Source organism: Salvelinus fontinalis, chromosome 3, assembly GCF_029448725.1.
Source record: "Salvelinus fontinalis isolate EN_2023a chromosome 3, ASM2944872v1, whole genome shotgun sequence".
NCBI classification, from domain to species: Eukaryota; Metazoa; Chordata; class Actinopteri; order Salmoniformes; family Salmonidae; genus Salvelinus; species Salvelinus fontinalis.
Window position 1 is genome coordinate 35,179,483 of NC_074667.1, and position 13,879 is coordinate 35,193,361.

Genomic DNA, 13,879 nt, shown 5'->3' on the forward strand with positions numbered 1-13,879 from the left:
AATTGGTATAAAACTGGACAGTTTGACTTTTTTTTGTAGCTCGTTCCAATCGCTAGCTGCAGACCGTTAACAGAATGTGACTGGCAGAACGTGTGTTGGATGAGGGCTGAAGTAGTTATCTCGGATAGGAGGGAGTGAGGCCCAAATCTCTGGCGATGCTTACGGTCTGAATACACACGGGGGTGCCCGCGAGCTAAAACACATGTCTTGTGTCAACCAGAGAGAATATTTGCCTCGACAGTTATTTATAATACTTGCCAATTTTTTTTTATTTTTTATTTTAAACATTTTATTGCTTATTTGCTGTTGTTGCAGTTACATTTATTGCACTCCAAGTTATTCCATTCTGTCAAGATGACATCTTTATAAATAATGAAAGCCTCTGCACATACATAATTTCTACATTCATATTTTTTTTAAACATTCTTCTTCAAACATCTATTCCATTTTACAGGTAGGCCAACTGGTTTTACTCTACAAAGGGGTTCTCCATGAAATACCTTATTTTCCCAAAGTGAGCAGTCTGCACTGCTGGACAGTGAGATTGGTTTAGGATTTATGTAAAATGGGAGGGTTTTTCTTGCATTTTCTTTCCTTCTTTCCCCCACTTCTTTGATTCAGAGGGGTTGGGTTAAATGCGGAATACACATTTCAGTTGAATGCATTCAGTTGTACAACTGACTAGGTATCCCCCTTTCTTCTGTCTCCCACAAAATCTCTTTATTTGGCCATTTTTTTTGCTTCTCTTGTTTTATCACCTCTTTTTACTACGCCTCTCTGCGGGCCGTCTCTCTCGTTCTGTCCTTCTCTTATTCCCTCTTTCTCTCTATCCTCCTGTTTCACTCTGCCCAGGCATCACAGTTTGCCTTCTAGACCCCTTTTCCTGGAACCAGGGCTCTAACAGCAGAGGCCACCTCAGGGCAAGGAGGAGGGGGAGCAGTCTTCCTGCAAATCACATGGTACAGGAGGTGTCTTTACTTCATGAGTTCAGCTTGTGGTCTACGATGTAGTTGAGATATAAATATATTTGTAACCAGGGGTATTAATCAAAAGGGACTACTACACCACTGTTTTCGTTAACTTCGCTATGTGTGTATGCTTGCCCCACCCTTGTGAGTGCTGGTGTTCTCTACTTATTCTGTCTCCCTCTCTTCAGCCCCCTCGTTCCTGCCAGACACTGAGGATCACGTGACCTCTGTATAGGTTTACCATAAATTCCTCACATTCAACCAATGGGTATCCAGTATCACACCCTTCTATTTCCCTGTTACTTCACTGTTCTGCTGCCTGCACATGTGTGCTCTCTCTTCCTCTTTCCCTATAGGTCAATGTATTGGTTTACTGTATATAGTGCCAGACCTCGCATAATGCAGCGCACACTGTATTGCTCAGGCATATCTGGGACAGGTTGGAGTATGTTGTCAGAGAGTGAGATATTACAGTTGAAATCAGAAGTTTACATACACGTTAGCCAAATACATTTAAACTCAGTTCTTCACATTTCCTGACATTTAATCCTAGTAAAAATTCCCTTTCTTAGGTCAGTTAGAATCACCACTTTATTTTAAGAATGTGAAATGTCAGAATAATAGTTGAGAGAATTATTTATTTCAGCTTTTATTTATTTCATCATATTCCCATTGGGTCAGAAGTTTACATACACTAAATTAGTGTCTAGTAGCATTGCCTTTAAATTGTTTAACTTGGGTCAAACTTTTCAGGTAGCCTTCCACAAGCTTCCCACAATAAGTTGGGTGAATTTTGGCCCATTCCTCCTGACAAAGCTGATGCAACTAAGTCATGTTTGTAGGCCTTGCTCGCACACGCTTTTTCAGTTATGCCCACAAATTTTCTATAGGATTAAGGTCAGGTCTTTATGATGGCCACTCCAATACCTTGTCTTTGTTGTCCTTAAGCCATTTTGCCACAACTTTGGAAGTATGCTTTGGGTCATTGTCCACTTAGAAGACCCATTTGCAACCAAGCTCTAACTTCCTGACTGATGTCTTGAGATGTTGCGTCAATATATCCACATAATTTCTCCAAAAAGTATAGTCTTTGTCCCCATGTGCAGTTGCAAACCGTAGTCTGGCTTTTTTATGGCGGTTTTGGAGCAGTGCTGAGTGGCCTTTCAGGTTATGTCGATATAGGACTCGTTTTACTGTGGATATAGATACTTTTTTATCTGTTTTCTCCAGCATCTTCACAAGGTCCTTTGCTGTTGTTCTGGGATTGATTTTGCACTTTTCGCACCAAAGTACGTTCATCTCTAGGAGACAGAACGCGTCTCCTTCCTGAGCGGTATGACGGTTGCGTGGTCCCATGGTGTTTATACTTGCGTACTATTGTTTGTACAGATGAACTTGGTACCTTCAGGCGTTTGGAAATTGCTCCCAAGGATGAACCAGACTTGTGGAGGTCTACAATTTTTTTTCTGAGGTCATGGCTGATTTCTTTAGATTTTCCCATGATGTCAAGCAGAGGCACTGAGTTTGAAGGTAGGCCTTGAAATGCATCCACAGGTACACCTCCAATTGACTGAAATTATGTCAATTAGCCTATCAGAAGCTTCTAACGCCATGACATCATTTTCTGGACTTTTCCAAGCTGTTTAAAGGCACGGTCAATTTAGTGACCATGGTCAATGTAAACTTCTGACCCATTGGAATTGTGATACAGTGAAATAATCTGTCTGTAAACAATTGTTGGAAAAATGACTTGTGTCATGCACAAAGTAGATGTCCTAATCGACTTGCCAAAACAAGTTTGCTAACAAGAAATTTGTGGAGTGGTTGAAAAATTAGTTTTAATGACTCCAACTTCAACTGTACATGTGAAGGTTTACTCAATGACATTAGTCCTCAGAGGCATGATAAAACATTAGAAGCAACATATAGAAAACAGATATCATTGTGATGTCAACCATAAGCCTATTCATCATTGGCTGCAGTGCATTTTTTGAAATGTATATCACAATGAAATTAATATAATTCATTTATCCAATCTGCAGCCTAGTCACACTGCTGTTTTTAATGAGCTTTGGCTCTTATCAAAACACTTCCGGTGTTTTTTGCTTGGTGTTTGTTAGAACTTATTCCTGACATTTTTGTTATGCATGTTCACCTGTTGTATTCTGTTTTTAGTTAACTCATTTATTTTCCAGCTGTGTTGAAAACTTTCGATTTCTATATGTTGTCATCTCTTAAAAACGAATTCAACAAACCCTTATACAAACATACCATCATTGTAGATTAATACAATTTCTGCCTGGTATTGCATTGTTATGCAGACGGTGTTGTAGATATTCTATATTTCCAAACAACACTCAAACTCTCTCTCTCTCTCTGCATAATGGAGAGAAATCTTATAATTGACTTTGAGGTGTTATTACATGCATGATTAAGAGGATATGTAGGTTAATCAGACAAGTATGTACCTAATAATGTTTATAAGCAGTTTACAATCATACTCTGTATGACAATATAGAACAGGGGTCCCAATTTCATTCAGCCATGGGCCAATTTTCTCTTGAGCGGATGGCCGGGTGTCCAGAAAATGTAAATTGACGACAAAAAACCTCACAGACAAAAACAGAATTTCAAAACTTGGATTACATTGGGATACGATCACATAAGCCATTTATATGTGGGAGTACTTGAACAGATTTCCTGAATTAAAATTACCATGAGCTGATTTCCTGGTAATTTCCTGGTCTTTTATGTCCCAAAAAACGATTCTAAACGTTTTTGGGGGAAACCCTGATATAGAATATCAATCAAAAGTCAAATAACTAGGTGATGAAAAATGAAAATGGTCCTATAAATGCCGTTCTAAACGGGTTGAGCAAGGCTAATTTTAGCCTATGATGAAATTATAAAATGTGGATTGTAATCAAACGATTTGTGCTGCCACAAGGTCAAAACAAAAAAATCTGCAGACTTTATAGTCTTCAGTTCAAATATTTCACATGGCAGTAATTTATTTTGCCCTCCATTGCCGCAGATAGATGATCATTTTGGCAATAGGCCTTTGCATAGGCTTCAACCACATATGTCTACTACTTAATGTATATATAAATAGCATTTAGAATAGTATTCAGCATCGAAATATGCAATTTATTAAATGTCAAACTAGTCTAAATAAGCATAGTATACGGATATTAAACAAACTAATTGTCCGTGAGCCATATGCTATATCGATAATGGGCGCATGCCTCTGCCCAGGCGTTGCTGATGTCTGCTAGATTTTACAACGTCTAGATAGGTAGGCCTACTTTATGTATCAGCTAACCAAATGATATGTTATCGTAATCGGTGTAATCGATGACACGGTCGATGACGTGGCATGCAACCATTGGTTGATGCATGCAACATCTGAGAAGGGGAACGCAACCAAATATGGTCATTGCTAGGAGGGAAATTAACTTCACAAGTCCCCCCCCCCCCCCCCCCCCTTTTCCTAACCTTAACCTAATTATACTAACCTACTGCGTAATATTCTACGAAAAGTGAAATCTGATGTTAATTTGACAAAATATGGATCCCTTCAAGCCATGACCATCAAACCCGGCCATATACCCTGCGACTACTAGCGAACACAGGAATGCGCTCAGAACGAACTCCGAAGCGAGTTGAGAAGAATGCCTGTGGTACTCCCACTTCTACGTGATCCAATCCGCGACGATGAGCGGTTTCAAGGCGCCCCCAAAATCCTCAGAAGAGCAAAAACAAAGCGTCATCCGATATACTAAAACAATAATTTATTAATCAGACATATACACATTGTTAATTTGGACCAAGATAAGGAATTATTTTACCAACACATTTTCAGTTTTCTTATAGGGGATTATGATCACCCAAGGTTGTTTATCAGTATTAAGGGGAACTTGAAACCGCTCCCTGCCCCATTTCCTCGGTTGTTTTGCTTTTTTCGCCTGGATTCTCCATGTTGGAGTATTAGCGAGGTCTTTCCTAGTGTTAGCTAGCTATCAGAGGGGACCCCAGCGTTACACTAATACACTTCATGTTGAACGCAGGAAACACATTGGCTAGCTTGAACTAGGAAAGATAGCGGAAGCTATAATTGATACGAGAAAAAACAAGAAGCTGTTTTTATTGGAATATTTTCGGATACCAAACGCAACGGGTTGGTAAACGTGATTGATAACCAGCTAGCTGAATGTTGAAAGTACCTGCAAATTGGGGTAACGGATTGGACTTTGAGGGGCTGTGCATTTGTTAGATGGAAAGTTCTATTATCACTCAAGTGCAGAAAGAAGATAGTCAACTGCCGTCCAAAACAGGTAAGTCCTCGTGTTTATCCGCTCAGTGAGATCACTTTCGCAATGTATAATATTGTTTGTTGAAGCGGAAGAAGCCAGCCAACTGGCGCGCGAGCTAACTAGTAGGAGCTGCTAGCATGCTAATAGTTACACGCCAATCATTGGCTTGCCCCGGTCTAATTAATTAATGAATGTCAGGTTTGAGTGAGTTTTGTCATGTGAACAAGTTATTGGTAAATGTGTCTGACATTACATGTATGGCATGAAGATATTCCAAATACTGGTTGTACTGAATTAGGTTTGCCACTGTGTGGGTGTCCATTTTACATTCAGCATGCGAGTCAAATAATTGAACGTAACTCGTTAGTTCGTTACGGGTAGCTAAACGACCATCTCGCAGACGATAGGGTCAGTCAGGGATAGGGAACCTCTGGATAAAGTTATTTTAACAGCAAAGTAACTAGCGAACTACGTTGTTGGAAACCCATCGATTGTAGCCTATATTGTGAGCCACGTAGTAAAGAACAATATACATTTAATTATTTGTACTTTCAATTACGTTTGACCTTTTTTCACGGCTTTTCAATTGAGACAGACAAGTGTTGAACGTTTAGAAGTAACTCGTTGTCTGTAGTATGCCTGGTCAGTTTATTTTTCCAGACAGTAACAGAAAACTTTTGTTTGTAATTTGTCAGATCAGTTTGTATACATTCATTTGTTTGGCTCGGATGTAGCTATTTTACTCCTATGGACTGTAATCCAATTATCTGTCAAAGTAGATGCTCTTTTAATTAAACATAAAAACATTGGTAAACTTTTGTCTACTTAATTATACTTAGACTTTAATACCTAAGCAATACAGACCGTCAACATACGATTTGGTTAAGGCCACCGGCGACAAAGATGATTACAACGTATGTACAGGCGACAAAGATAGATACAACGTATGTATGTTGAGCATGTTTGTGCACGTTTCAGATGTCACCCCTACCCACATGTAAAAATATGTGACCAACAGGCTTGATTCGGTCTTATGTAGCAACATTTGAAATTGTTTTTTACATTGAGTAAAAGTTGACTCAGAGCTAGAAAATTGTATTATCATACACTACAGTTCAGGAGCAATGGAGAATTAATTCTGCTTTGAAAGTTGATTAACTTGTAACCTCATATTTGAGAAAATGGCCTTTGAATATTTTGATACGCCTACTGGAGAGCTCTTCTTGGTCCCATTCAGCATGGTTCACACCCTCTAAAGCTTTATCCCACCTATCTCTTTAAGGATTCAGGTGAGGCCGTGTACTAAACAACCAAAGATTTCAAGACTAAATGCTGGTTTATACTACGGGTGTGTTTGTAAATTTAATCTGGAGTGCCAGGGTGCGCTCTGGTCATTCGTAAATTCAGCGTTGTCAGTTTGTAAATTCAGAGCGTTTCGCTCTCGGCGCGTACAGGGCGCATACTGGACGCTCTGGCTGAGGAGTAGGATTGATCTGAGCATTCTGACCTAACAGCTGTCAAGCACCCAAGCTAACATTGACTAGCTACTTCCAGACAGCTCACTGACCATTTTACTCACCCTAGCAGAGCTGGTTAGGCTGTTTTTTTTTAATCTTATCCAGAGTGTTGGTTACTGCAACTGTGCTGCTGGCAACGATTTTAACCTGTTGGGGATGGGGGCGCTGTTTAGACTATTTATGCTAATTGGGTAATTTTTGAAACGGCTTCCCACAAAATCCTTGATCGTACAATATGCATATTATTATTATTATTGGATAGAAAACAGTCTATAGTTTCTATAGGAGTTGAAATTTTGTCTCTAAGTGGAACAGAGCCCATTCTACAGCAATTTCCCTGACATGGAGTCAGATTTGAGAAATGTTGGCCACTCTTCTGAAGTCATTTAAAAGGGCACTGTCATTGCTATGACTATACGGACACTTCTTACGTCTTCCCCTGGATGCCTTTACGTGATGACGATTCCAACGGGGTCGATTGCGCGTTCACAGGCCCTACAAATGAAAAAACCCTGAAGCTAGTCATTCTTTGGGAGCTGCGTCATGAGCCTAGAGGACACCGGCGCGCACCTGTTCCAAGCGTTAGTTTAGCCTGTTATATTTCTCCGGTCATCTTTTCACTCGTTATAGGAGTTAAAAACATAAGGTAGTTAATTTAAAGCGTTTTATAGCAATTTATATCCGTTTAGTGCGATTTTGGGACATTTATTTTTGCAACGATGTGAATAGCTGGACACGCTTTTCAGTTCATCCCGAACGCAGTTGGCATTTCCACATGGCAAGAGGACAGCTTTCCACCAAAAGACAATTACTCCCAAGAAAGGATCCTTTGCCCAAGATACTGATGGAAGAACAGCTCAAGGTAGGACATTTTTATTATGATAAATCGTGTTTCTGTCGAAACATTTTAGTGGCTTAGGACGCCATGTTTTTTGACGTAGCTTCGCTTGGCGCAAACTGTATTGAAAAGTAAGGATAAATTAAAAAATGTAATTCCGCAATTGTATTAAGAATTAAATTGTCTATCAATCCCTGTCCACCCTATATTTTTTAGTCACGTTTATGAGTATTTATGTATAAGAGTAGATCACTGTCTAAGTGGCGCAAGGACATTTTCTGACCAGCTTGTCTACATTTCACATTGTCTAACCATGATTTTGGTGGCTAAATATAAACATTTGCGATCAAACTCTATATGGATTGTGTAATATGATGTTACAGGAGTGTCATCGGAAGAATTCTGAGAAGGTTAGTGAAAAAATTAATATCTTTTGGCGATGTTGACTTTTATCGCTCACTTTGGCTAGAATCAATGCTGGGCTGCTAATTGCTATGTGCTATGCTAATATAACGCTTTTTTGTGTTTTCGCTGTAAGACACTTAGAAAATCTGAAATATTGTCTGTATTCACAGGATCTGTGTCTTTCGATTCGTGTATGCTGTGTATTTTTACGAAATGTTTGATGATTAGTAGTTAGGTAAACACGTTGCTCATTGTAATTATTCTAGTCCATTTGTGACGGTGGGTGCAATTGTAAACTATGCCATATACCTGAAATATGCACTTTTTTCTAACAAAACCTATCCCATACCATAAATATGTTATCAGACTGTCATCTAATGAGTTTTTTTGTTGGTTAGGGGCTATAAATATCTTAGTTTAGCCGAATTGGTGATGGCTACTGGTGTTGGTGGACAAATAAAAGATGGTGGATTATGCTAATGTGTTTTTAGGTAATAGATGTACATCTTTACATATTGTGTCTTCCCTGTAAAACATTTTAAAAATCGGAAATGTTGACTGGATTCACAAGATCTGTGTCTTTCATTAGCTGTATTGGACTTTAATGTGTGAAAGTTAAATATTTTAAAAAAATATTTTTTTTGAATTTCGCGGCACTGGTTTTTCAGTGGGGGGGGGGGGGGGGGGGGGGGGTGTGCCGCTAGCGCCACGCTGATCCTAGACAGGATAACATGCTTTTGACAGCATTGCAAAAGGTTGGCTGTCAGGTGTTATGTGCACTGTGCAATGGATGGTAGTCTTACAGACTACTGACCAATTCAGCTGTATTGTGTGATTTTATGCTGAGCCAAACCTTTTTTGTACATAATGTCTTTGCCATTTCCTGTGACCGAAAACAGCTTCTGGACACGAGCAGCGATCACTAACCTCGATTTGCATGAAAATTTATATTTCAACAAGTCTGCAGTTCTGGGCGTTCTGCTTACTCTGGACCAGGCCCTAATCCCCGGGACTCTTAAGAGGAAGTGGCGGCGAAAGAGGTAGGCTAGGCAGCATCCTGACAAGACTACATCAGCAAGCAAATAGACCGCCATTCCCTTCTGCAGTCACTGGCGAACAAACCGGATGAGGTCTGTTCTAGACTATCCTATCAATGGTACCTAAAAAAAACTGTCATTCAATGTTTCTCAGTCGTGTCTGAACGAGGACATGGATAATATACATCTCACTAGTTTTTCTATGCATCATCAAGACCGGATCGCAGACTCGGGTAAGACTAAGGTAGGAGGGGTGTGTCTTTGTTAACAGCAGCTGGTGCACGATCTCTAATATTAACTTCTTATGGCTGCAAGGGGCAGTATTGAGTAGCCTGATAAAATGTGTCCATTTCAAACGGCCTCGTACTCAATTCTTGCTCGTGCAATATGCATATTATTATTACTATTGGATAGAAAACACTCTCGTTTCTAAAACCGTTTGAATTATTTCTCTGAGTGAAACAGAACTCATTCTGCAGCACTTTTCCTGACCAGGAAGTGGAACGTCTGAAATCGATGCTCTGTTCTTCTTCATGCCTATACATGGGCACAAGACCTATTAGTATACATACGTGTCATACACCTTCCTCTGGGTGTCAAGAAGGCTGTGAGAGAAGAAATGAGGTGATTATCTCGAACTGGGATGGAATAAATCCTCTTGGAATGACGTGTACCCAATTTCCGGTACTCTGAAGAACGCAATTTGGACAGTGGGGATGCCTTTTGTTTTGCTGACGTTATATGCGACTATTATTTCTGGCTTTGATTTTATTTGATACATGTCACCATATCATCGTAAAGTATGTTTTTTCAATATAGTTTCATCAGATTATTGAATTTTTTTCGGGAGTTTTGCCGTGTTCCGTTCTCTTCCGTTTGTTTACATGGAGAGATCCGTGCAACCCGGCTAGCACGCTTGCTAAATGGAGAGAGAAAGTTGCCATTCTGAATCCAAGCAACGACTCATCTGGACAAAGGACACCTTGTTCAACATTCTGATGAAAGATCAGCAAAAGTAAGACCCAATTTATGATGTTATTTCATATATCTGTCGTAGTCGCCGGCGCCCAAGTGTTTCTGGCTATTGTGCTAAGCTAATATAATGCTACATTTTGTTTTCGCTGTAAAACACTTAATAAATCGGAAATATTGTCTGGCATCACAAGACGCCTGTCTTTCATTTGCTGTACACTATGTATTTTTCAAATGTTTTATGATGAGTAATTAGGTATTTGACGGTGGTGTCTGTAAATATTATGGCTGCTTTCGGTGCAATTTCTGAATGTAGCTGCAATGTAAACTATGATTTATACCTGAAATATGCACATTTTTCGGGAAAAAACATATGCTATACAATAAATATGTTATCAGACTGTCATCTGAGGTTGTTTCTTGGTTAGTGGCTATTTATATCTTTATTTGGCCGAATTTGTGATAGCTACTGATGGAGTCAAAAACTGATGGAGTAATAAAAGTGGAGTCTTTTGCTAACGTGGTTAGCTAATAGATTTACATATTTTGTCTTCCCTGTAAAACATTTTAAAAATCGGACATGTTGGCTGGATTCACGATATGTGTACCTTTCATATGCTGTATTGGACTTGTTAATGTGTGAAAGTTAAATATTAAAAAAATATATCTTTTGAATTTCGCGCCCTGCACTTGAAGTGGCTGTTGTCAAAAATGTACCGACGTCGGGCTTGCACGCCAAACAGGTTAACTTCTTAGCGCTAGGGGTCAGATTTTTTATTTTTTTATTTTAAATAACGTACCCAACGTAAACTGACATTTTCTCTGGCCCAGATCGTAGAATATGCATATAATTTACAGATTATGATAGAAAACACCCCAAAGTTTCCAACTGTGAAAATATTGTCTGTGAGTATAACAATACTTATTCTGCAGGCGAAAACCTGAGAAAATGTAACCCGGAAGTGATATATTTTTTAAACTGTGTTTCCTGGCCCGTCTATCCTCCATCTAAAGGGGTATCAACCAGATTCCTTTTCCATTGGCTTCCTTAGGCTGTGACCAGGCTTTAGACATAGTTTCAGGCTTGTATTTTGAAAAATGAGCGAGATGTTTCATAAGTAGTCAGGTGTCCTCTGAATGTTTCCTGCGCGTGAGACAGGGCTCCCCATTTTCCTTTCTCTCTTAAAGAATAGGTTATGGTCCGGTTGAAATATTATCGATTATGTTTGTTAAACAACCTGAGGATTGATTATAAAAAACATTTGACATGTTTCTACGACCATTACGTATACTTTTTGGAATTTGTTGAACGGAACACGGCTTTGGTTTTCTCAACATAATGCGCAACCCAAATGCCGTTTATTTGTAATAAAAGTAATATTTATCAAACAAAAATAACATTTGTTGTGTAACTGGGAGTCTGGTGAGTGGAAACATCCGAAGAGTATCAAAGGTAAGGGATTAATTTGATTGCTTTTCTGACTTTCGTGACCAAGCTAATATAAGGCTAGCTGTTGTAGCATTGAAAGCTACACTCACAAAAGCTTGGATTTCTTTAGCTGTAAAATATATTTTCAAAATCTGACACGATAGGTGGATTAACAACAAGCTAAGCTGTGTTTTGGTATATTTCACTTGTGATTGCATGATTATAAATATTTTTTGTATTATTTCTGCATTTGGCGCCCTGCAATTCTAGCGGTTGTTTAGGAAAGTGATCCCGTAAAAGGGATCCGTAGCGCAGAGAAGTTAAGGAACTTATGGTCTGCAGCTTATCATGAGGTATTCTATTGACCAAAAGTTTTCATCTATATTTTTAGTAGCCATCTATTTACGAACACAACCGATGATGGCACGAGTACCTCACTCAACAGGCTCTATAGATCCATAAGCAAACAAAAAAATGCACACCCGGAGGTGGGGTTTCTCGTTTCCGGTTATTTTAATACAGGGAAATTTGAAATCTGTTCATTTTTACCAGGATGTCACCTAGCTAACTAGAGGCGACAGAACTTCAACTCCACACACAGAAACGCATACAAAGCCCTCTCTCACCTGCCATTTGGAAAATCAGACCATAACTCGATTCTCCTGATTCCAAAAAAAACTAAATCAGGAATTACCAGTGACTCACTCAATACGGAAGTTGTCCAATGAATTGGATGCTAAGCTGCAGGACAGACTGGAATATGTTCTGGGATTCATCTGATAACATTGAGGTATTTACCACATCATTCACCGGCTTCATTAGTAAGTGCATCGACAATGTGGTCCCCACAGTAAGCGTATGTACATAACCTAACCAGAAGCCATGGATTGCAGGCAACATTCACGCTGCGCTAAAGGTTAGCTTGTTATGGATAGGGGGCAGCATTTTCACGTTTGGATGAAAAGCGTGCCCAGAGTAAACTGCCTGCTACTCAGTCCCAGTTGCTAATATATGCATATTATTAGTAGTTTTGGATAGGAAAAACTCAGAAGTTTCTAAAACTGTTTGAACGATGTCTGAGTATAACAGAACTCATATGGCAGGCGAAAACCGGAGAAGAATCCAACCAGGAAGTGGGAAATCTGAGGTTTGTAGGTTTTCAACTCTTGGCCTATCGAATACACAGTGTCTATGGGGTCATCTTGTACTTCCTAAGGCTTCCACTAGATGTCAACAGTCTTTAGAACCGTGTTTGATGCTTCTACTGTGAAGTGGGGCCAAATGAGAGGGGAATGAGTCAGAGGTCTGCCAGAATGCTTTGAGCTCGTTCACGTGAGAGTGAGCTCTGTTCCATTGCTTTTCTGAAGACAAAGGAATTCTCCGGTTGGAACATTATTGAAGATTTATGTTAAAAACATCCTAAAGATTGATTCTATACATCGTTTGACATGTTTCTACAGACTGTAATATGACTTTTCATCTGAACTTTTGCCTGGACCTGCCCGCGCGTCGTGAGTTTAGATTGTGTACTGAACGCACCAACCAAAAGGAGTAATTTGGACATAAATGATGGACTTTATGGAACAAATCAAACATTTATTGTGGAACTGGGATTCCTGGGAGTGCATTCTGATGAAGATCATCAAAGTTAAGTGAATATTTATAACGCTATTTCTGACTTATGTTGACTCCAACATGGCGGATATCTTTTGGGTTTGTGTGTGTCTCTGAGCGCCGTACTCAGATTATTGCATGGTGTGCTTTTTCCGTAAAGTTTTTTTGAAATCTGACACAGCGGTTGCATTAAGGAGAAGTTTATCTTTAAATCTGTGAATAACACTTGTATCTTTTATCAATGTTTGAGTATTTCTGTAAATTGATGTGGCTCTGTGCAAATTCACGGGATGTTTTGGAGGCAAAGCCAAATGTAAACTGAGGTTTTTGGATATACAAGTGAACTTGATCGAACAAAATATTCATGTATTGTGTAACATGTTGTCCAGGGAGTGTCATCTGAGGAAGGATATCAAAGGTTACTGATAAATTTTATCAATATTTCTGCTTTTTGTGACTCCTCTCTTTGGTTGGAAAATCGCTGTATGCTTTCTGTGACTAGTTGCTGACCTAACATAATGATATGTTCTGCTTTCGCCAAAAAGCTTTTTTGAAATCGGACACTTTGGTTGGATTAACGAGATTTGTATCTTTAAAATGGTGTCTAATACTTGTATGTTTGAGATTTGAATTATGAGATTTCTGTTGCTTGAATTTGGCGTCCTGCAATTTCATTAGCTGTTGGCGAGGGGTTCCCCACTCCTAGACAGGTTAAAGCTGCCACTTTCAAAGAGTGGAACACTAATCAGAATGCTTATAAGAAATCCTGCTACGGCCCATGACCAG

The 13,879-nt window shown here is 39.3% G+C and overlaps 1 protein-coding gene across 2 annotated transcripts in view; it reads left to right on the top strand.

Annotated features, from left to right (window-relative positions):
- The first annotated feature begins 4,715 nt into the window (after positions 1–4,715).
- LOC129845905 (carboxy-terminal domain RNA polymerase II polypeptide A small phosphatase 2-like) overlaps positions 4,716–13,879 on the top strand; it is a 39,555-nt gene continuing 30,391 nt past the window's right edge. The window contains exon 1 of one of the 2 annotated variants that reach the window (XM_055913842.1): positions 4,716–5,302. In XM_055913842.1, the coding sequence (XP_055769817.1) occupies positions 5,242–5,302 (61 nt within the window). In that variant the 5' untranslated portion in view covers positions 4,716–5,241. The remainder of the gene's footprint in view (positions 5,303–13,879) is intronic. The other variant, XM_055913849.1, reaches the window with a different exon arrangement.